At 40.7% G+C, this 20,938-nt stretch overlaps 1 protein-coding gene and 1 long non-coding RNA gene across 3 annotated transcripts in view; one reads left to right on the top strand and one right to left on the bottom strand.

The window, feature by feature from the left end:
* LOC118235924 overlaps positions 1-13,182 on the bottom strand; it is a 22,101-nt gene extending 8,919 nt beyond the window's left edge. Inside the window, exon 1 of the long non-coding RNA XR_004766943.1 lies at positions 11,887-13,182. This is a non-coding gene — a long non-coding RNA (uncharacterized LOC118235924). The remainder of the gene's footprint in view (positions 1-11,886) is intronic.
* On the top strand, positions 13,155-20,938 carry LOC118235923 (stanniocalcin-2-like). 2 transcript variants are annotated; one of them, XR_004766942.1, is made up of 5 exons: positions 13,155-13,430; positions 15,920-16,062; positions 17,020-17,231; positions 17,844-19,756; positions 19,951-20,938. XR_004766942.1 is itself a non-coding variant. In XM_035433816.1 (4 exons), exons 1-4 carry the CDS (start codon positions 13,289-13,291, stop codon positions 18,286-18,288), a joined length of 942 nt encoding a protein of 313 aa, XP_035289707.1. In that variant the 5' UTR covers positions 13,155-13,288; the 3' UTR covers positions 18,289-20,938. The 2 variants fall into 2 exon arrangements, 1 of the variants encoding a protein (XP_035289707.1); XM_035433816.1 differs by having other exon boundaries at positions 17,844-20,938.

Raw genomic sequence — 20,938 nt, 5'->3', positions numbered from 1 at the left:
CAGTAGCTGGGCGGACCCTGTCTGAACCACTAGCAGACGGTCCAGAGACGATTCGCTGAGGCGTGTAAAAAGGGCACTGCAGTAGTCGAGACGTGAGGAGACAAATGTGTGGATAATCATCTGCAACACAGGTTTAGACACAAAAGACAGTATGTCTAGAAATGTTTCTCAGCTGGAAAAAAAAACGAAACAAGAATGAGTCAGCATCCTAATACGCTGGCCAAAATCAATGGACTAGTCAAACATGACACCTACGTTTCTAAGGCTGGACCCAACAGCTGTAGACGAGGAACCAAGGCTCAGCATGGCCGTAGAAGCCATGCTCTTAGTTTATTAAATAATAATAATGCATAAGGCAAAACTAATGCATAAGGCATGCAAAGAACCTTCCTTGATTTGCAGCTATACCTGAACATCCACCATTGCAAGCATGGATTTCAGATCATGCTACAATATGGATGGACAGCCCATAGAATGCACACACCTTTTAGATCCCAATGTTGTTGCTTCTTAGCATCAAACTGTGATTTACAATATGTGTTTTCTCTACAAGAACTGGTTTGAGACTCAGGGAAGCATAAGCCCAAATTCAATGCTTTAAGAGTAAACGTGACATACAGTTTACAGAGTTACAAACCAGCTTACCACAACCAACTGTGATTGGAACCAGTTTTTCAGAGACTGATATGTGCTACATGGATTCTCTACATGGATTTTATTGAACTGATAAGCCCATTGGAGTGACCTTGTACAAATAAATAAATAGCCTGAATAGGGACCATTTGTTTACAAATTCTTAGCATGTGCTTTTAAGTACATAAGTAGATTAAAGCTATTCAAATTGTGGAAAGCTCACATTAGCTTTTGTCCTGAGTTCCAATACTGTATTGCTTCGAGGGAAATAGTTGTTTTTGAGATATGAGTGTTACACAGAAACACAGACAGCACAAGGTAATCTAATATCTGCATGTGTCACAGTGGGGGGATAAAAAACAAATGGGCCAGTTAGCAAAGTGTAGGGTTCCAGAGAAATTACATATTTCACTCCTTGTCTGGGGAAACAATCTGTTTGTATGGAATTTTTTGCTTACATAAAGCCTTGTTGTGTCGGTCATGAGCAAGGTCGCCACGACATGAAATAAATAAATAAAATAAAAATAAATAAATAAATCCTGCACATTTGCAACATTTTGAGCCAAAGCAAAAATACTTTGGCTCATGTAAAATGTACTTTTCAGAAAGTTCTGCACAAAGTGTTCTGCCAACAAGAAAAATATAAGAGCATTTAAGAGTATTTAAGAACAGTTTTGGTAAACATCAATCCACTAAACCTTTGAACTTTGCGCATAAATCTTATTTTTAGCTTCAGGGCAGTGCATCAAAAAGGTCCATCTCTGAAAAGTTATGTAAAAACTGGCAATGTGATGGTTCAAACACGTTACAGAATGAATTTAGTTTATACATACGCACAGGCGTAGCATGGAGAAATCTCACCTTGTTCAGTCAAACTACAAAATGGCTTATTTGTATATTGTTTACCTATGCCTACTCTTGTGGTCATAATGTGGTAGCCTAACACCATCCACATATGGAATCAAATAGGCCTGCATATGATTTTAGGGTATCTTTTATGTGTCCAAACCATCAAAATAAGGTAAATACACAAATAATCTGACAAAATATCCATAAAAGTTTTCTTTATGCAGCTGTCTACTCCCTTAACCTCAAACGATTGATTGGTATTTTATTTATTTTAACTTCATTTATTCATTACTGTTTTGTATCAGTACTCATAATTTGATGGTTTTGGTCATTTCTTCTTCACTGTTTGGTTCTACAGAAAATACAAAAGTATTATTTGGTAAATTGTCTTTTTTTTCATAGATAGGTAGTAGTAAGCCTTGATTTATGAAATCCGAGTTCAGCACTGACTCAATTTCAGACACTCAGAGCTTATTGGTTTGCTCTACAACCATTATAGTAGCTTATGAGGATCTGGTACACTGTTAGATTTATATCACTAAGTCAATGCATGATTTCACCGCACACATGCCAAGACAACTATCAATTTAGCGTAACAGTTGTTTATTGGAGTGTTATTTCATTTTTTGTCATAGCACAAATACCTGAATGGGTTTCATTTAGCTTGTTAGTTTGATCGGTTATTTCTTGGGAATCACAGCCAATTAATCCTGAAAGCATGTACTCCATAAGTACAACACGTATTGTATGTCAAATAAAGTTGTTCTGGTTTTTTTCCTGAGAGCGCAGTGCAGACATTTGGGGCCGATCAGCGGGTCGGTATTCTGGCAAGTGTCAAACTGAAAAACTGTTTATTTTATCCGTGACCTCTCCTAAATCTAAACCTGCTGCTCTCTGGAGGAGCTCTGTCCTCCTTCTTGGTGGTGAGCTCGGGGCCTGCGGAATCGGTTCAGAGGTACGATGCGGCAGTTGCCCCTTCACTTCCCGCCAAAATGTGTCGCCGGATTCAAACAGAGCAGTCGGCGGCCGTGGCAGAGACCCAGAAACCCGGAAAGTATCTTCATTTACATTTACCATCCAGGCATTCAGCTGATGCTCTTATCCAGTGCACCTTCCAATGAGCGCAAACAAAGAAGGCCAAGATTCATAAATGACTAACATACCAAGAATTTCATTGGTCGGGCCATTACACCCCAGTGATAGGTAGGCTAATCCTTTGTCACCTGAATTAAAGGGGCAGTTCATATTTGAAAGTGGAAAATTGGAAAAAAAAAACGTATTTCCATGCGCAGTGAATGCAAAAACAGGTAGTACAATGACTGTACAGCTTCCCAAAACAACTGCAGCTCCACAGTGAGTAGGTCTACCTTTTACATTTCCTCTGCAAGCAAGTAAAAATTGTCTTTTGAAAGTAGGACTGAGAAACACTTTCTTCCTCACAAACACAGTTTTGACAAGTTCATTTTTGGCGATCATGAAACTAGCCAATCTGTTTGTGAAGGGTAAAAAAACACAAGGATGCATGTTGACTAAATCCATGCCTAATGCTCAGCCTCTTTAGAGATTAAGACATGGCAAAGTGTTTATTGTAGGTTTATCACATGCAGTTCCTTTCTTTATTTAGCAAAAGAAACAGACGTTTAAAATAAGGTTGAGATCCGTCTAACAGAAATTCCTAATCCATCTAATCGGCACTTAGCTGCTTTAAAAAGACATTCCAGTGCACATTGGATAGTGTGGCGCGATGAGTTATTCTTCTTTCATGTAAACAATTTATGAAATGAAATGTAATTCATATTTTAAAACATGAGTCAATGGGGGAGACTCAACCTACAGACAGGATTTATTGAACTGTGACTGAACATGTGACACAGAGAAGCTGTTCTGATGACCTAGAGTCACAGGGTGACCCCCCCTCCTGCCAAAAAAAGGCTTATAATAACTCATCCCTGAGTGTGAATTGCAAACAGGCACTTGGGACACAAACTGTACAAGCTGTCTTGCCAAATAAGTATGCTGCTGTACACATTCACGAGGAATTAAATAAAGTTCAGCATGTTCCGATAAATAATACTGAATAAAGTTCAGCACGTTTCCAATATACAATACAATATATAGCCTGTTACTACTACAAACATTCGATAGATCACACAATCAGGTTTTCTCTCCTGAATTGAACTGAATCAAAGTTTCCATTATTTGTATAGTTAGAAATACAGGAAAGCAGGACACAGACAAGATTTTTGTCAATGGCACATTTCATTGACACACCATAAAGAAAAATTAAACTAAGGTATGGCCTTCATTTACATAAACTGCAGATATATTTTTAAAATAGGGAGTATGCCGTTTCAGTGGTTTTACATTCTGCAAACGCCAATATTTTCAGTTCCATAATTCTAGAATGCATAATTCTAGAGTTCCATTGACATGCAGCTTTGCATGTTCAGTGTAATTGAGTTTTGACAAACGAACACGACGAAAGTTCCTCAAAGCACACAATGTGTGTTGTGAACAGCTAGGAGCTCGTAGAAAAATGAATCATCAAAGCAGTTGGTGACAAAGTGCATTACATCCATTCTATTCAGAGCAACATTATATCCATTGCATTAAGTTATGTGGACATTATATCCATTACTGTCAGAGCGCAACCGGAGAAATATCCGCGAAACGATCTTCCGAAAAGACGCATCAGGTATCTAAAAAGAGCTCTTTTTCCTGAAAGATTTGTGCTTTTGTATGAAAAAGCAGGAAGGAGATTTTTATTAAAAACAAGGAGAAGTAGCCAGGAGATCCCAGGTCTGGCTATTTGCTCTGTACAGCAGTCAGCATGCATTGTGTCCGTAGAGAACGTCTGTTCTTTGTTTGGAAAAATTCAAACTCTAAAATGAGGTTATGTAAGTGCAGAGGCTGACCAATCAAAAGCAAAAGCGGTTTTTAATACCTCCCCCCCTTTACTCCCCAAGTTGGAATACCTAATTGGATTTATAAATGTTCATTGCATACATCTTGCTATCAGTTTGGGAGAGCACAGAAAGCACTTTCTCTCTTCCAATGCACACAATGTCAGCCACAGTACCACAGTTCGCTAGTCGGGCTTGTCGGACTCTTGGTTAGTCAACCAGTGCTGCTGGTGCTCGATAAGACACCATAATGCTGACTGACAGAAACTTTTCCATCCCTGGAGAGAGAACTGTGTGCCATCTTGCAGGGCTGCTAGCCATAGTCAACACTGGCACAGTTTTGTTTCAGTACGAGGCCATGGGGCCCATCCAGCCACTAGAAGAGTGCCTTACCAGATCCCAGACCATAGAGCATATCCAGGGATTAGAACAGTCCCTTAAGCGAAAACAGAAGAGAAATACCCGGTCAGCCCGTTAGCAGATATCAGACTATAGGGCAAATTCATACACTACAACCATGCCTTTACAGAAACCATATCCGTACACTAGATTAGTGCCTTATGAGACACCAGACCATAGAGCTTATTGATGCGCTAGCACAGTGCCTTAACAGGATGAGCCACCCCGCAGGTCCTCAAAAGCAATGATCGAGTCACCAATTCAGTCCGGAGCTGATTCGTTCAGGTATTTCTCATATCATGAGAGGGGACAGGTGCGCAACAAGCAGTGCATTTCTCCGCAGCTACAGCGAAGCTTGTGTGAGCCTCATCTCAGCTAGATGCACGGACTGTGCGCAAGACTGGCGGCTTGATGAGGCAGGTGGGCAGGGTTTGATGACGGTGGCTCCCCAAACACCATTTCAGAGAACGCAGCGTGATCGCCGGGGGTGCCACGCGCTTACCGTGAGACCCCAGGCTGTGCGAACACTGCGTTAACCGGATTACGGTAATCCCTTCAAACCTGCGGAGCCTCTGGCAAAAGCCAATAATGAAATTCTTCCCAGGGCCTTTGGCTCCACGGTGAGTAACTTGGGAAAACAGAAAAACAAGCCTTACGTGAACACCGTGCTTAAATGACAAAAGTGCGCTTTATTGACGAAAGCACGCTTAAATGATGAAAGCTATTAAACTGGACATGCTTTCAAGAGCACGTCTCTAAAGACTCATACAAAAAAATAGTTATCACACAGTGCATGAAAAACCAACCTTTTGTGTGGTAAATATTTACTTAGGGAAAGAAGAAAGGTTAAACCCAGTATGCCCCTATATGGTAAGAGTATGTGTTTTTGCAATATTATCAGGGAGCAGCGACTGCATGCTGGTGCTGCATCCAAACATCATATGTTTCATAATCATAACAATCCATTTACCTGGCAGTGACCAAGACCAGTGTTGTCAATAAATTGTCCATTTGATTGCACAACAAAATTGGCACATTTAATTGCAACAGTACACAAGTCCAGGTTCTATTGCTCCAGATAATATACTGCTTTTCTACAAGTATAGAGGTAATACAGGTGAAATTGAATACTATATTAATTTATCACTTTAAACAATCTTTCCATTGATATCAAATATATATTGTCGCAAGGGTCATGTCTCAATTAAGCACTGTCAAAATTTGATTTTTTTTTTGCTATTTTTTACTTACTGGCAAGTTTGTATGTAGTCTGTGACAATTCATTTCAGTTGAGCAAATATTTGAAAAATACATTTCCCAGCATGTATGCATTATTTTAAAAGCAGCTAATAATGGGGAAAGTTTTTTTAAATAACATTGACTTGCATATAATAACTATTTTAAGTCGTATTAGTATTGTTTGTAGTGACAAGTGGCATGTTTGTGGATGCTGGTTGAAGCATATTGAATGTATAAGGCTTTCATGCTTTATAAATAAGTAGAATTTCTTTAAAAGTCACTGAATAAAATTTCAATTCCTCTGATCTCAGTTAAAACTAAAATTCACTATCCCGGATATTTTATAACTCAAATTTAATTACCTGTTCAGGTGAATTTAATCAGAATCAATTCCAGAGTTCTGAATTGACCCAAATCCTGGGATTCAAAAGACAATCATTTTCTTGAAGTGAGGTTTTTTTTCTTCAGGTTTTATGGAGAGTGCATGAAGTTTGAAACCCTTTCAAATCATCATCAGCAAGCCTATTTGCTGTGAGACATCAGATGATCTATTCAAGATGACATCATCCGACATTTTGAGACACGCAGTATGTGTTGCTGGATAAGGAACAAGACAGCATACCCCCTGCAGCTTCCTCCACATAGTTTCTACTATAGGCTCCACAGTAGACAGTACACATCATTAGGACACCAGTTAGGAATGTTGCATATACACAGCCAATGGGTAACATGAGTTATACCTGGGAATATTGTAAATACCCACATATATCACATATAATAGAAACAGAAACCAAAAACAGGAACGTAAGGAGTCGTAAAGAATATTTCGGGGGTGGGGGTCGTGTCGCATAGAGGCAGGGGTCATAAGAGGAGAAATTAAGAGAATGGATTATAGCTTTCCAGGAAGTTAGCCCTGGTCCTTCGTTCTGTGACCCACGATGAGGTCAACACTTTTACAGGAGACAGGGCAATTCAGGGCTAATGGTCACTTTTGCTTTACACACTTTTGCAAGACTGATGCTAATGAAGGTTATGAAAATGCATACCACATGTTCACTGCATTAAAAAATGTCCTCACAAGTTGTAAAGACCCCACAGGCTGTAAAGTCCCCAAAAGTTGTAATGTCCCCACAAGCTAGAATGTCCCTACAAGTTGTAATGTCCCCACAAGCAATGTCTTCACAAACTATAATGTCTCCACAAGGAAAGAAAAACAGGGCTTACGACCACCTCACGACTTAAAAAGGCTTAGCCCATCAGTACCAGTCTAAGGTGGACAAATTTTCTGTTTTGCTTCCTGTGGATATTTCAAACATAGATTTTATGAACAGATCTTTTGTAATACACACAGATTGCATGTTTGTAGATAGGGGTGTGGCTTAGTTGTTAGTAATGTCATTACAATATTGGTACCATATTATGTGATTTATTTATTTGTTTGTTTATTTATTTATTTTCTCAACTGGGTAACCACCAGCAGATTTGACTGGTGAGCATCATTTATACATTTTTATGTTCACTATGCATTTAGAATGTATTATTCTTTATTTCCTAAAAACACTTGAAAACAAAAGAAGCAAGCCAATGATATCCATGAAGAGTGACTAGGCAATGAAATTATTATTATTTTTTTTTGCAGTTATGTAAGCTAGCTCGTGTATTAAATGTTTACAAACACATTTATTTGGGTTGCAATAAAGAAGCAGCACTATAATTCAAAAGTTATATCACATAGTGGCCTCACTATCAATCTATTTTTATATTCCTGTGGCTCAAAATATACTGGGGATATTCTTTGGATAACCAACCCAATTTTTACAAGCCTTACACAACTATTTTTCTATTAGACAATTATTTCAATATTTTTACGTAATTTTTTAGTGCTTCAAGACCTTTTTCTTTTCTCAAGGGCAGTGGAGGGTAGGGGGTGGGATTTGGGAAGCTGGGCGGGGGGGAGGGGGGGGATGGGTGGGTTGTTTGCCACTGCTCCAAAGATGTCGTAATCGTGGAAACGGCATTCCCTACATTCCTCTGGGGGTTCAACACACTTGGCCATCATTTAATCTGTCATAACAGTTCGCCTTGTCCTCCCGAAAACAGCTTGGCCCCCAGAAAACATGGCGTGTTTAAAAAACAGGCCACTTGTGTGGGAGGTCACACTTTGCTTTAAATTCATTTCTTGTATACATTTGACTTTTTATGCATTCAGCAGACGATCACGTCCACAGTGACTTCCACAGCTTATGTTCATTTCTTTCTTTTTTTTTACATCCAATGGGCCTCATTCACAAAGCTTTTCTTAATTATTCTTACTTTTATTCTTAAAAAAGACCATTGTTTTTGTGCATATCCCAGGTGTATGAGATGATGAATGCTGGCTGTTTGTAAAAATGTATGTGCAATCCTGTTCATGTGATTTGCATTGAGGCCCAATCTATTTATATCAGGTTAAGTGCCTTACACAAGGGTACAAATGCCACACTGGAAAATCAAACCTACAACCGCGAAGTTACATGGCCAGTTCCCTAACCATTATGCTACACTGCCGAATACATCCTTCAGGGATGTTAATCCTCCGCAAATGCCATTGCGCCATTCATCTCTCACACATATGATGGCCTTTAGGGGGTTGTCCCATCTAACCTGCAGTGCAACCACAGCTGGGAACAGCATTTCACTAACGAAACACTTATACTTTTATGACACTTTAATGACGCAATTTTATACTGAATTGCTGCATTCTTTGATATGTTCTGCATGCAGATTTTATGTTTTATTTTTGGATTTGCTATTTCAGGTTTTCCTGCGTACTGACAGGCAATACTAGGTAGGTTATTTGATATACAAAACAGGTGTTTAAATACAATAATGCTTAGCATTTAGGATTGTTCACTTAAATGTTTAGTAAACCTGTTTTCTTGATTCTAAACATGTACATTTCAGCTCTAATGACGTCTGAAATTGATGCAGTCTGTAAGCAGAAGTCTTTGCTGTGGACCCAGAGCTACGGGGGCCCCAGATTTCACTGGGGTCTGACAAGGTGAAGCTTTGATCCGTTATTAAAAACAAGCCTATAACAAAGCAATACTGCCTGTGGCAGGGCCAGCTGCCCTCTGACAGGAAAACAAAGTGCTTGTAAACATTTTACAACTCAAACATATTGTTTCTGCAAAGCACCAGCAACTTGACAAAGACCATAGGCTCAGCTGACACAATGTCTAAAAGCTTTTTATTATTATTTATTTATTTTTTGGGTGTTTGAAATCAGTGCACACATGTTCCTCTTTTATAGGTTTCTTTTTTAAACTGGTCACTTGAGAAAATATTGCATATATGTTTTCAGTGTTTATAATCGCCAGTGTTTATGACTAATGTACGCAATTCAGAGTTTCATATGACACTAGGCTTCAATAAACGTTTGTCCTTACATGGGTTCAATGCAATGTGTTTCATTTTTTTCAAATTATTTCTTTCTTTATTTATATTTATTTATTGCGCTGCGATGAAAGTGGGTTTTCTTTTAAACTTGCACATACTGCTTTAATCAGGCAAGCCTCTGGAATTTTTCACCACCGGATAGAGAAGAATAGTCAGTACATCACATGACAGTAATATTTTGGCACAGATGTGCATTGTGTACAAAAGAGAATGCAAGAGACAATGAGAAAATAAATATATTGATGAACAGATTGCCTTGGGAAATAAAATAAGCAAGGAAATGACTTAGCATTGAGAATGGATGTCGTGTTTTGGATTATGAAGTTATTGTGTATGTGTTCTTGATCAACAGCTAGCCGTAAGATTGTTAGCCTACACTAGGCTACGTTGTTAGCCTATGAGCCTACCACTGGTTAGCCTACACTAAAAAACTATGAAGTTGTTCTGCAAACTAAAGTATAGCTTGAAACGTCTGTCATTCCTCTGCACAAATATAGTAAGGCCAACTTTATGACTGTCATTAATGACCTAGCTTTGGTTAGCCGGCAGCGGAACAGTGTAGTATTGACTAGCCTTGCTGAAGCTACCACAAAGATTTGTAATACAAGGCTATATCTACATGGTCTGCTGAAGCAACCAACTATTGCTGTTTCTGAAAGGTGGTTTTGTGTAATTTTGCAGTTTGCGCCACAAATGTCACATTTAAAAATGAATTAACAAGTACTTCTGAAAAATATATAGAACATCACATCATCATAGATGATTCACGCAGAGAGTAGTCAATGTGTGGAATAGCCTGCCAGGTCACGTAGCAGAGGCAGAAACACTGGGGATTTTCAAGACTAGGCTTGATACAGCGTTAGATACTATCTAGTCTGTAGGTAATCATAGCACTAATTTAGTTAGGAAAATGGCAAGCATCATTGGGTTGAATGGCCTGTTTTCGTCATTATGTTATGTTATGTTATGTTAGATAAATGCAAGTGTATTTTTTTAAACACACAATCTCCTCAGACCATCGATTGCTTGCCTGACCTTCATTTTAACTAAACTACTTTGTTAGCAAGGTCTGTTCGCCGCTGTTGTGTGCAAACCTGATTCAGCTTCCAGGACGTTCAGCTCGGTAAACCTCAGGCAGTCACGTGAGCAGAGTCCTGCGTATTTTATCTTAAACGGACAAAACATGCGGCAGCTCCCATGTTCCAGCAGACATACGTTCAAACAACGGCTTTAACCAAACATTACTGTCACATTCCTGGAACATGTCAAAGTCAAGGGGGTGGGGGGTGGGTAACGAGCATTAAAACATGGGTTTGCAATCCAAAATAAGTACTTGACAAATGTAAATGATTTGACAGCCCGAACTGTTTACATATCAGCTAAAATATACACATGCATGCATAGAGATAAACTGAAAATGACATCATCAAGGATTGGCCAGTGGTGCTGCAGGAGTGCTTTGACTCTCTGTGGGTCGATAACACATGTCTAATATATATATATATATATATATATATATATATATATATATATATATATATATATATATATATATGTTTCTCTATAACAAGCCGCTCTAATTATGTGGATTTAAATGGCAGCTTGGTTTACCCCATGTTCCTAGTTACTCTGACAGATCACTCAATGCAATTCTGATTCTAAATGGAATATAATAAAACATGAATTAATCATATTATGATTTCCATTCTTCACAGGTCAAGCAATGAATAATATCATTAGATTAATCATTGTTGTCACTGATGGATAAATCATGTCGAAGGGTATTTTTAGGTCACTAGCATGCAAGAAACCATTTTGTTCCATAGGAAAATCCCACCCCCATTATTTATGAATTACTTTGAAGACCATCTCCACACCCTTTAGTTACTGCTAGCTTGCTAACAGCATTACAAGCAATAGGCTACAGGCTGTGCAATAGGCTACAGTGTCAGGTATTATAAATGAATGAATGAATGAATGAATGAATGAATTAATTAATTAATTAATAATGAGCATCCCCCATCAACTCAATCTGCCAAAGCTGGACTAATGTCATTTATGAGAAATAACACTATTCACTAAAATTAAACCAATAGCAACAAAATGTGAATGAATTTTCTTCCTGGGATACCAAGCCGGATAGAATTAACATAGATGGATAAATGATATGTTGTGCAATGCACCAGCAAGTGAGCCATTCTAATACAAATATTATTAAAACAGAACCTCAAAGTGACCCATGAGTGTGTGGCTTTCATTTTGTGGCACTGCATACATCTCAGTCTTAGCACTGCTACAGTGAAGCAGCTACCCCCAGAATTTGGGGGGTTGGGGGGGAGGGAGGGGGTGCACACATTCCAACTACCGCCCTCCCATTTCTACTATGTTAACTTGCTTAACTTAACTTAACTTAACAGTGACTTACCCTTGTCTGCAAACGAGAGCGAGCCACACTGGTCATGCCACAGTTTTGCATGCAGAGGAAGCAGAAATGTGCAAGGCCTGTACAGCTGCCACCAGGACACCATCACATACATGGCAGGAGCGCAGGCGTGATGTCTTTATGCAAGTAGCCTTCCTGAACTAAAAACGGCAGAAAAAAGCAGGTTGTTCTTTGAACAAAATTTGTTAGAAGAAAAAAAACTCATAACGCGGTAAAATAAAATAAAAATGCCTTATCTGCTCTTTGGAAGGAGAAGAACTGACATTAAATAGCAGTCACAGTGCTCAAGGATTTCCAGAGGAAAATTAACTGGTAATCAGCACCTGTGACACACAGTGTTCAACTAAAAACGGCAAATGACACAATACTCTCCAGGGGACAGGGCCACTGCCTACCTTATTTTCCATGACAACAACAGCAATAATAATAATAATAATAATAATAATAATAATAAATGCATACAATTGAATACAGTAATTCCTGCCTTTCGCCAAATGCATTCTGGAATAGGCTCCAGTACCCCCGCAACCCTGAACAGTTCAAGCGGCTTTAGATAAGGGAAAAGATGGATAAATAAATACAGTAAGACAGTGCCACAATAAACTTTTCAAAAAGAAAAAAACAATTAAACTCTCTACAGATCTCTCAGTAGACCCCACTAAAACACAAGAATCCAGCCGTGCATAAATAAAGCTCCAATCTCGCTCAAACAGTGGAGACAGGTCAGAGAGCGCCCGAAATTGTTATGTTTATATGGTGCTAGTTTCAAATTTCACAAGCAGCACTGTGATGCTTGAGGTGCTTGGCTAAGTAAAGCACACAGTTATCCTTAATATAGAGGAAAGGCACATAAATTATTCATCATAATGACTCCATCTGTTTCCTGAAGAAAGCTACCTTGCAGCTGGCAACGTGCGCTGCATGCTACATGTGCCGTTTTGTCCATTCGTCCATCATAACACGGTTCTCTCTTTAGGTAAGGAGAACATGAGCAAATAATTGTAATAATAAATTCCGTATAATTTACTTGCCTCATTAATTTATGGTTTCTCGCTCAACTATTCACCGAAAAAACGCTAACTCAATTAGATAAGTGAAACGAAATGAAGTGTAACAAACTTCACTACAAACACGCCCCTCAAAACTTGTACTTGGGTGTATGCAACTGTGATTGGTCAAGAGCCATGAATGACAACACCTGCTTAACTCCTTCATCAAAAATGACACCAGTGTAATATAGGCGGCATTAATCTCGTTTTCACGTTCAGTCTCGGCGCTACCTTCAACAGCAGAACCACAAGATCCTGCTGTTTCAAATAAGCTATTTTAAAAAAAAGAAGAATTACCATATCATTATTTTAACTTCTATGTGCATATCGTTGAGATGCTACTCAAATGTGCAATAGCGGTTATTATTTTTGCTGCGTTCAAGCAAGTAGTGGGGACTGATCCAATCGATGTTCCCGAAAGCCAGCAAGAAAAACCTGCAAGCCAGCAGAAAGGGCGTCTTTCTCTGCAGAACACAGGTAGGTTAGAAAAAAGACATTGCCATCGCTTCGCTAATGAAAATGAGAAACTGCACCACTGAGTGCACGTGTTGTCCTAAGTTTGACTGTGTGCGCGTGCGTTCTTGCACGTGCGGTTAATGTCCGAATGAAACTTGATTTATAAACCCCAGTATTGTTTCGTGCGTGAAACATGCCACGAACATCATCTGTCAGTTGCATAGGCTATTCTTATGCTTTCTAACGAAAATACATTATCCTTTGGTTGCTTTGTAAAAAAAATGTAAACGCTGAAACTTTTATTATTTATTACTTGTTTGCTGAATAATGCAACACATCTGATTATAAAAGTGAATTTTCACCATTTGCTTTGTGAAAGACGCCTGGAGCGTTGCCTAGGCAACCAGACTGACAGTTGGATTCGGAGGACCCTTTCTCGGTTAATTACATTTTTCACTCACTATAAGGCTGCAGAGCATACATACATGCATGCGTGCGTGCTAATTTCTGTGTCAAGTGCTCCGACCTGAAATTCGTGGTTATCCTGCTAACAATAAACAGAAATGTAGCACGCTGTTAGCTACCCGAAATATTTGGCCACCGCCAATCCAACAGCATGCTAATGTTAAACACCATTAGTTGTAGTCTGTCCCACTATTAGAATGACATTCCCCAAACAGACGTTACTGAACCAAGCAAGAGTCATTATGTAGTTTTTTTTCTCTCTCTCCAAAAAATCCCCCCCCCCCCAAAAAAAAACAAGTTTTTGCTTTGGCTAAGTTTCAGATTTGTATCTGTGGGAATCGAGGGTCCCCTTGGAGAATTAAATTTCGCACTGCAGGTGCATGTAGCTTAGCATAACGGCATCGTGCAGCAGCAAGTAATGCCGGCGTCGTCCCCAATTGTTTGTTTGTTTTTTCAAAAGCATCCGGGGAACCTCGTCATAAGTTAAAAAGGGTCATATTGGGTTATACTGGGGGGGGGGGGGGGGGGGGGGGGGGGGGGATATATAACCTATGATTATATTTATTATATTTCACTGTTTTGACATATTTTTCCAAATCTATATTGTATTCAGTGCCTTCAAGGACCCCCCACCCCCCTGTTTAAAATAGAGGACTCACTAGTGCATGATGATACTCATCCATGCCTTGCAGAACTGCAGGCATCCAGACTGTGGAGCATATCAGTGTACCAAGGACACGTCTCTAAGCTGAATATGTTAACCAGGGAGGCCAAAACTGGTTAATTGTGTTCTATGATTTATTCAGTAAATAATTGTTTTAATGGGCTAAGTTAAAGCTATGCAAGTCACTTTGGATAAAGACATTTGCACATATGTAATATCAATTCATAATTTTGTAGTTGCTTTACATCTCAGTTATGAAGTCAATTACACATTAGTATAGATAGCCAATGCCTCTGAAGTGTTACATGTAAGTTAATTGGGGGGGGATTTTCACATCCGTCTTAGTATTTTTTTGAATGTGTTTGCTCAATTAGAAGGAATCAGTCATTCCTACTTATTTTCAGCCATACAAGAGATTTAACCCAGTGCTCTGTATTGCCCTCTGGTGGCACGTGTTTGCAATGAGCGTTTTCAGCATTCACATTTCCGTGACAATAGCTGTCATGTGATTGCTTACAGACGAGTGCAAACTGAACGCTTGACTTACTGCGACCAAATTCAATAAGAGATGTCACAAGAAATGCAAAACACTGGAACAACTGCTGAGATCATTTATTAGCACCCTTCAACATATAAATCTCTAGGCCACAAACACATCAGTGTTGTGACATTTGTTTTAAATCACATTGCATTTCTATCCCGTGGTGCACAGTGGTTGATGGTGATATTTGATTGAGACATGCCAAGAAAATCCTGCTTTATAACCATAAAAATTATTTCTGCACTAATGTGAAATATTATGTAACCGAAGTGTACTGAACTGTGTGAAAGTAGGCCATGTAATTGTTCACTGAACAGCACTACTTTAGAAACTGCGCAGTGATATTTCTGTCGCTATTTTAGAGAGATGATCTACTATAATTCTTCACTTTGTGCAAATGTTGCCCTTATTATTCCAGTGATAGATATCTTACAAGGCTAATATGGTGCCATGTGGCATTAGCCTTGCAAGATGCTTGGATCTGCAAAATAAATAAATCATGACTACTTGTATAGTAATACTTATCCCTACATTAGTAGTTATTATTATTGTTTATAACAATGCAGCCCCAAATACAGGAATATTAACCCTTTGAAGAGTAGTTTTTTTGGAATGTTTTTTTCCAGAATTATAAATCAGTGTTCTAGAACTCCACTGCTTTTAATTACTAGCAGTTATTGTTACATCAGCATTGGAATGTTCAGTCAAGAGCATTCTAATCACATACTGTGATCTTACAGCTCGAAGGGTAAAATTGACTTACGTTTCTTTCAGGAAAGCCGCAGCTGTTGTGCAATAAGTAAACCTCTCTCTTCATCCTTTGTGATGTCATAATGGCAGTGGACATTCAGCACTGCCTGGTGAACAGCGGGGATGTGGGCTGTGGCGTGTTCGAGTGCTTCGAGAACAACTCGTGTGAGATCCGTGGCCTCCAGGAAATCTGCATGTCCTTCCTCCACAACGCCGGCAAGTTCGACTCTCAGGTACACTCCCGTCCGTCCATCTTGTGTACGGGACCTGCGCCGCCCCCAGACCCAGCACGCAGGGTTTTCCAATGAGGTTTAGTCTCAAAAGTAGCCTCAAATACCCTGCTTTTTTCCCTTTTTCTTTTTTTTCTTTTTGCTTTGCTTAGCAGAATATGGTACTGTAAAACTAACTGAGAGGAGGTCCCAGCCGTAGATGCTCTGTCACCTGTTCAGTCTTCTGCAGGTGTGGGCCTTTACTCAAAAGTACTGGTAGGCCAGCTGTGAGCAAAGCCTAGTTGAAGCGGAAGATCTTTTAAGCCAAATTGCTCTTCCTCCATCACTTAATAGGCAATCATACTACAGAAAATTGCACAATTGCAAGGTTAACCAGAACCAAGCAGCGGAACAGAGTAGATAAACGCTACAGATATACTGAACAATGATGAATAGACGTGTCAGTGAATGAACACGGAGATATTAAGTGCGCGAATACTTGATGTGATTCTCTTACAACTAATCGATAGCACAATAGAAACAGAAGAAGCGTATGTTTAAATGATCAATAATGATATTATCAAATATTACTGACTCAAGTCCTTTCTAATTGTGAGTCATTACTTTTTTATTTAGTCTGTGCCACAGTATCTCCAACATGCTTCTGTGTGTGTGTGTGTGTGTTGTGCGTGTGTGGGCATGTGCATGCTTATGTGCATGTGTATCTGTGTGTGTGTTTGTGCGTGTGTGCATGTGTATGCGTGCGTGTGTATACATGCATGTGTGTGTGTGTATGTATGCACGTGCGTGCGTGTGTATGCACGTGCATGCGTTTGTGCATGTTCATTTGTTTTTGTGTGCTTGTGCATGTGTGTGCATGCGTCTGTGTGCGTGTGCGTGTGCGTGTGTATGTGCATATGTGTGCTTGTCTGTGTGTGTGTGTGTGTTGTACGTGCGTGTGTGTGTGTGCGTACCACGCAGGGCAAGTCCTTCATCAAAGACGCGCTGAAGTGCATGGCCCACGGCCTGCGGCACAAGTTCAGCTGCAGCAGCCGCAAGTGCCTGGCCATAAGCGAGATGGTGCTGCAGCTGCAGCGGGAGTGCTACACCCGCTACGACCTCTGCGCTGCCGCCAAGGGCAACGTCAACGTCATGGTCGACATGATCCACTTCCAGGACCTGTTTCCCAAGGGGTGAGCGCCGCCTGTGCACCCGCTGCACACTTTTCCACCCTCGCTTAGTCCACACATCGTTTTGCACCGTTCTGAAGGTGAGAAGTGGAAGCTTAATTAAATAACATCTGTTATCACTTATTATCTAAAAGACAGCATTAGACTGTAATGAGGGGGTTGAGACTCACATAAAGCATGTAAAGGTTACTGTGTCTGAAAAGCTGCAGTTGTATAACTCTCCATTCTTCAGAACTTCTGGAATTCTCTCAGCCTTCACCGTTATGTCAAAATGTGATAAGCCTAGACAGCTCAGAATAGGGGTAAGACCTGTAAAATTTGTATTTATTTTTTGTGATTAACTTAAATTCAAAACCATCCCCAAGGGACGGATTCACACCCCACCTCTAGCGGCCCCCTGGCCCCGCTAGTACCCTGATATACCCCCATAGCTTCACCCCTGACCCCACTCTTGCCCTTAGCTCCATCCCTGATCCCACTCCCTAAAGCAGTCCCAGTTACAGAGGGAGAGCCTGTAAAGTCCCATAGCCCCCTCACTCAGAACCTGTGTGACTGTCCCATGCCCCTGGTCAGTTTCCGGAAGGTTCTCTCTCTCTGTGCCCTCCCCCCTTCCAGGCCTCACCTGGAGCTGGTGAACATCCTGCTGAGCTGTGGCGAGCAGGTGAAGGAGGCGCTCACCTGGAGCGTGCGGCAGCAGTGCGAGCAGAACTGGGGCGCCCTGTGCGAGAGCCTGAGACTGTGCACCCCAGGGGACCCCCCCGCCGGCCCCGCCGCTCCGCCCCACCCCCAGAGCGCCCACGCCCAGGCTCCCCATGAGGGGGGGGGGCGGGGGGGCAGAGGGCAACGGGGAGACCGAGGGCAACGGGCCGCCAGAGAGCTCTCAGAGTCCCGGCCAGGCGTCTCAGGAGGCCGTGGACCCAGAGAGATCCGGAACCAGGAGGTGAAAGTTCAAATCCAAGTCCCCCAGATGACAGCCTCTCAGTCAGACTGCCCCCGACTACCAATCTGCAGGGGCTCAGTGACACCGCCCCCCCCCCCCCCCCCAGATTATACTCTTTGACCCGCCCTTTTCCAACAAACCTGTTCTTTTCCTTGTTGTCCCCCAAAACTGTGCCCTCCATCCTTGTACCCCAAAAATTACACACTCCATCCATAGCTCCCCGAAACTGCAGGCTGTTTTACCCCTCAAAACTATAGACTGTGTCTACAACCTATATGTCTGTCCTATGAAAGCTACACACTCTCTCACTGACACCCCCCCCCCCCCCCCCCAAAAAAAAAAAAATCTCAAAACCGCCCTCTTCTCTCCCTCAAAACTGCAGATTTTCTCTCTCTGATTCCCCCAGGAACCATTCTCCTTCCCTGTTCTCCCAACCCCCCCCCCCAATCTCCACGGAACTATTGGCAGCTTCACTTCCTGTCTCTTAAAACTGCATCCTGTCTCTCAACCCCCATCTGACCTACACTCTTATGACAGCTAGCAAGAGGAAGACTCATTCACAAAAGCAACATTTCAGGTCTTAAGATATAATGTTTAGTTTTTTTTTTTTGTTGGTATCATCATTAGCAATAGTAGCATTAGTCCTAAAATCAAATATAGTTATTTATTTTCTTTTAAGAAAATGTCTCTATCAATCCATGTTTATATATTCATTATATATCAATACCGCGCCAGTATATGCTATGTATTAAAGATGAGTATAAACCTTTAATTGAATTTTCAAAGGAAAGCAAACATTTACTGTTGATATGTAACGTAGGCGGATTTGTTTGTTTTTAAGTCGGAGGTGTGTTTGCATAACGACTTTTGATACTTGATTACTATATACAAACTGCAGAACTGAAGCCAGTCTCTGGCTCATGGTACTTACCCACGCATAAGAGTTAGCATTAATAAATGGCTAATGATTGCATTTAACGCCATCACAGCTGAACAGCACCCATGGCAGTGTAGCATTAGCAAACCGGCAATGCATGTGCTAGCTCTTCTTACACTAACATATGCGTTCAAACAGTCGTGTAACGGTGTATCATAGGTTGCTGAGAAGATCTCCATCTGCAGCAGTTTATACGATAAGCCTGAAGTTTGCTGAAGTAGCCATGCTGGCAACCTGTAATATGCAAGGACTGCATGGTGTAATTAGCATGGTAAGCTATTTAGAGCATGGCAACATTTCACGGCACATTAATTTAATAACTCACTCAACTAATCTATGAAGCCCACCTGACTTCAGGCAGCTGAAATGAGATGATCTTTGGTGGGTCGGTGAATACCCACCTGTATTAAGAATGCAGAATAGGAGCAGAGGTGGAAAATCCAGGTTCAGAGAGTAAAAGTCCACCCCTAGTATTTTCTTCAAATTACCTTGTTTGCCAATTAGCACAATTCTTCAGCCAGAAGGTAATTAATAAAATAATGAGGTAATTAGTGAAATCTGCTGGCTGAGCTCCATGGTTGGAAGAAATACATGACAAGCTTTTTGACCCCTGGCCTTTCCACCTCTGAATAGGAGCCAGAACTGAAACAGGTACCGTACATAAACTCACAGTCAGTTTGAATCGTTCCAATTCAAGCAAATCTCAGATGAAGTTATCGGACAGGTTCCAGTAAATTCGTGCAGCAGTGCACCTTCTGCACGGCACGTGGTTTTGCTTCAGAAGGAACAACGACCTCCTCAGAATTTATGGCATTGAAACGAATTTGTTTCTGCTTTTTTTACAGGCTGCAATTCCACATACAGTGACTGCTGCTTCGTAGCCAATGTAGCCTATAGCATGACAAAGCTCAGCCTACCTCACCTACACAGAAAGGCCTGATTGGCTCATTCAGGAACGGAATCAATTCCACCGGGAGCTACTTAGACGAGTAGCATTCCCAAAGCTGTTATACATACTTAGACCAGTCCCAGGATTATCTGGTGCCTATCCAAGCGCCGTCTTCAGAAAGACAGACTGAGATAAAGTGGAAGCCGTGCGTGACACACCCCGGGAAACTCTCTCTCTCTTCCAACCTCTTTCCTCCACCGTTCGACTGCTAATGACATGCTCCGGCTTTAAAATTGTCCGTTTGCTCGGAGGGGCAGGCATAGCTCTGATTTCTCCTGCCCACGCTCCAGTGAGCGCCAGCTGAAGTTCCCTTTGAAATTACAAATGGAACCGTTACCACCATAAAGACGCCGCTTTTGTTTTAAATGTTTTAATGTCGTTTCTTTCGTTTCGCTTTTTGTTGGCCAAACTACTTCGCTGAAACCAAACAGCCGTTCAAACCTCCGTCCTTATTTTCACACATCTCTCCTCGTTGTGTGCTCGCACCATCTTTGCCTTCTCTTGCACAAATCAAATTAACCGACGAGTCTAGATGGAGGCAAGTGAATCACTTCATGTCAGTTGATCATTTGTATAAATAATGTAGACATATATGAACACAGTGGACCTATAGCCACATATTTGTGTGTTTTTTAAAGCGTGTGTTTTTTAAAAAATGTTAGTGTTTCTATACCTTATTTCCTCAATGTAAATATTTGATGGTTTTTATTTATTTGTGTGTCTCTTAAATCACACTTTCATTTTGACCTGTCTGTCTCCACATGGCCTCTCCCTGTCTGTTGTACGTTACCCTGGTTCTAGCAGTTAAGTCAAATATAATTTTATAATATTTCAATATTTTATCGGTCATGTTATGCTTTCTGTATTAAACATTCTTCTCTTAA

The sequence above is a fragment of the Anguilla anguilla genome, chromosome 9 (assembly GCF_013347855.1).
Source record: "Anguilla anguilla isolate fAngAng1 chromosome 9, fAngAng1.pri, whole genome shotgun sequence".
In the NCBI taxonomy this organism is placed as follows: domain Eukaryota; kingdom Metazoa; phylum Chordata; class Actinopteri; order Anguilliformes; family Anguillidae; genus Anguilla; species Anguilla anguilla.
Note: the sequence above shows the minus strand (reverse complement) of the source record. Positions and strands in the feature narration are given on the sequence as shown.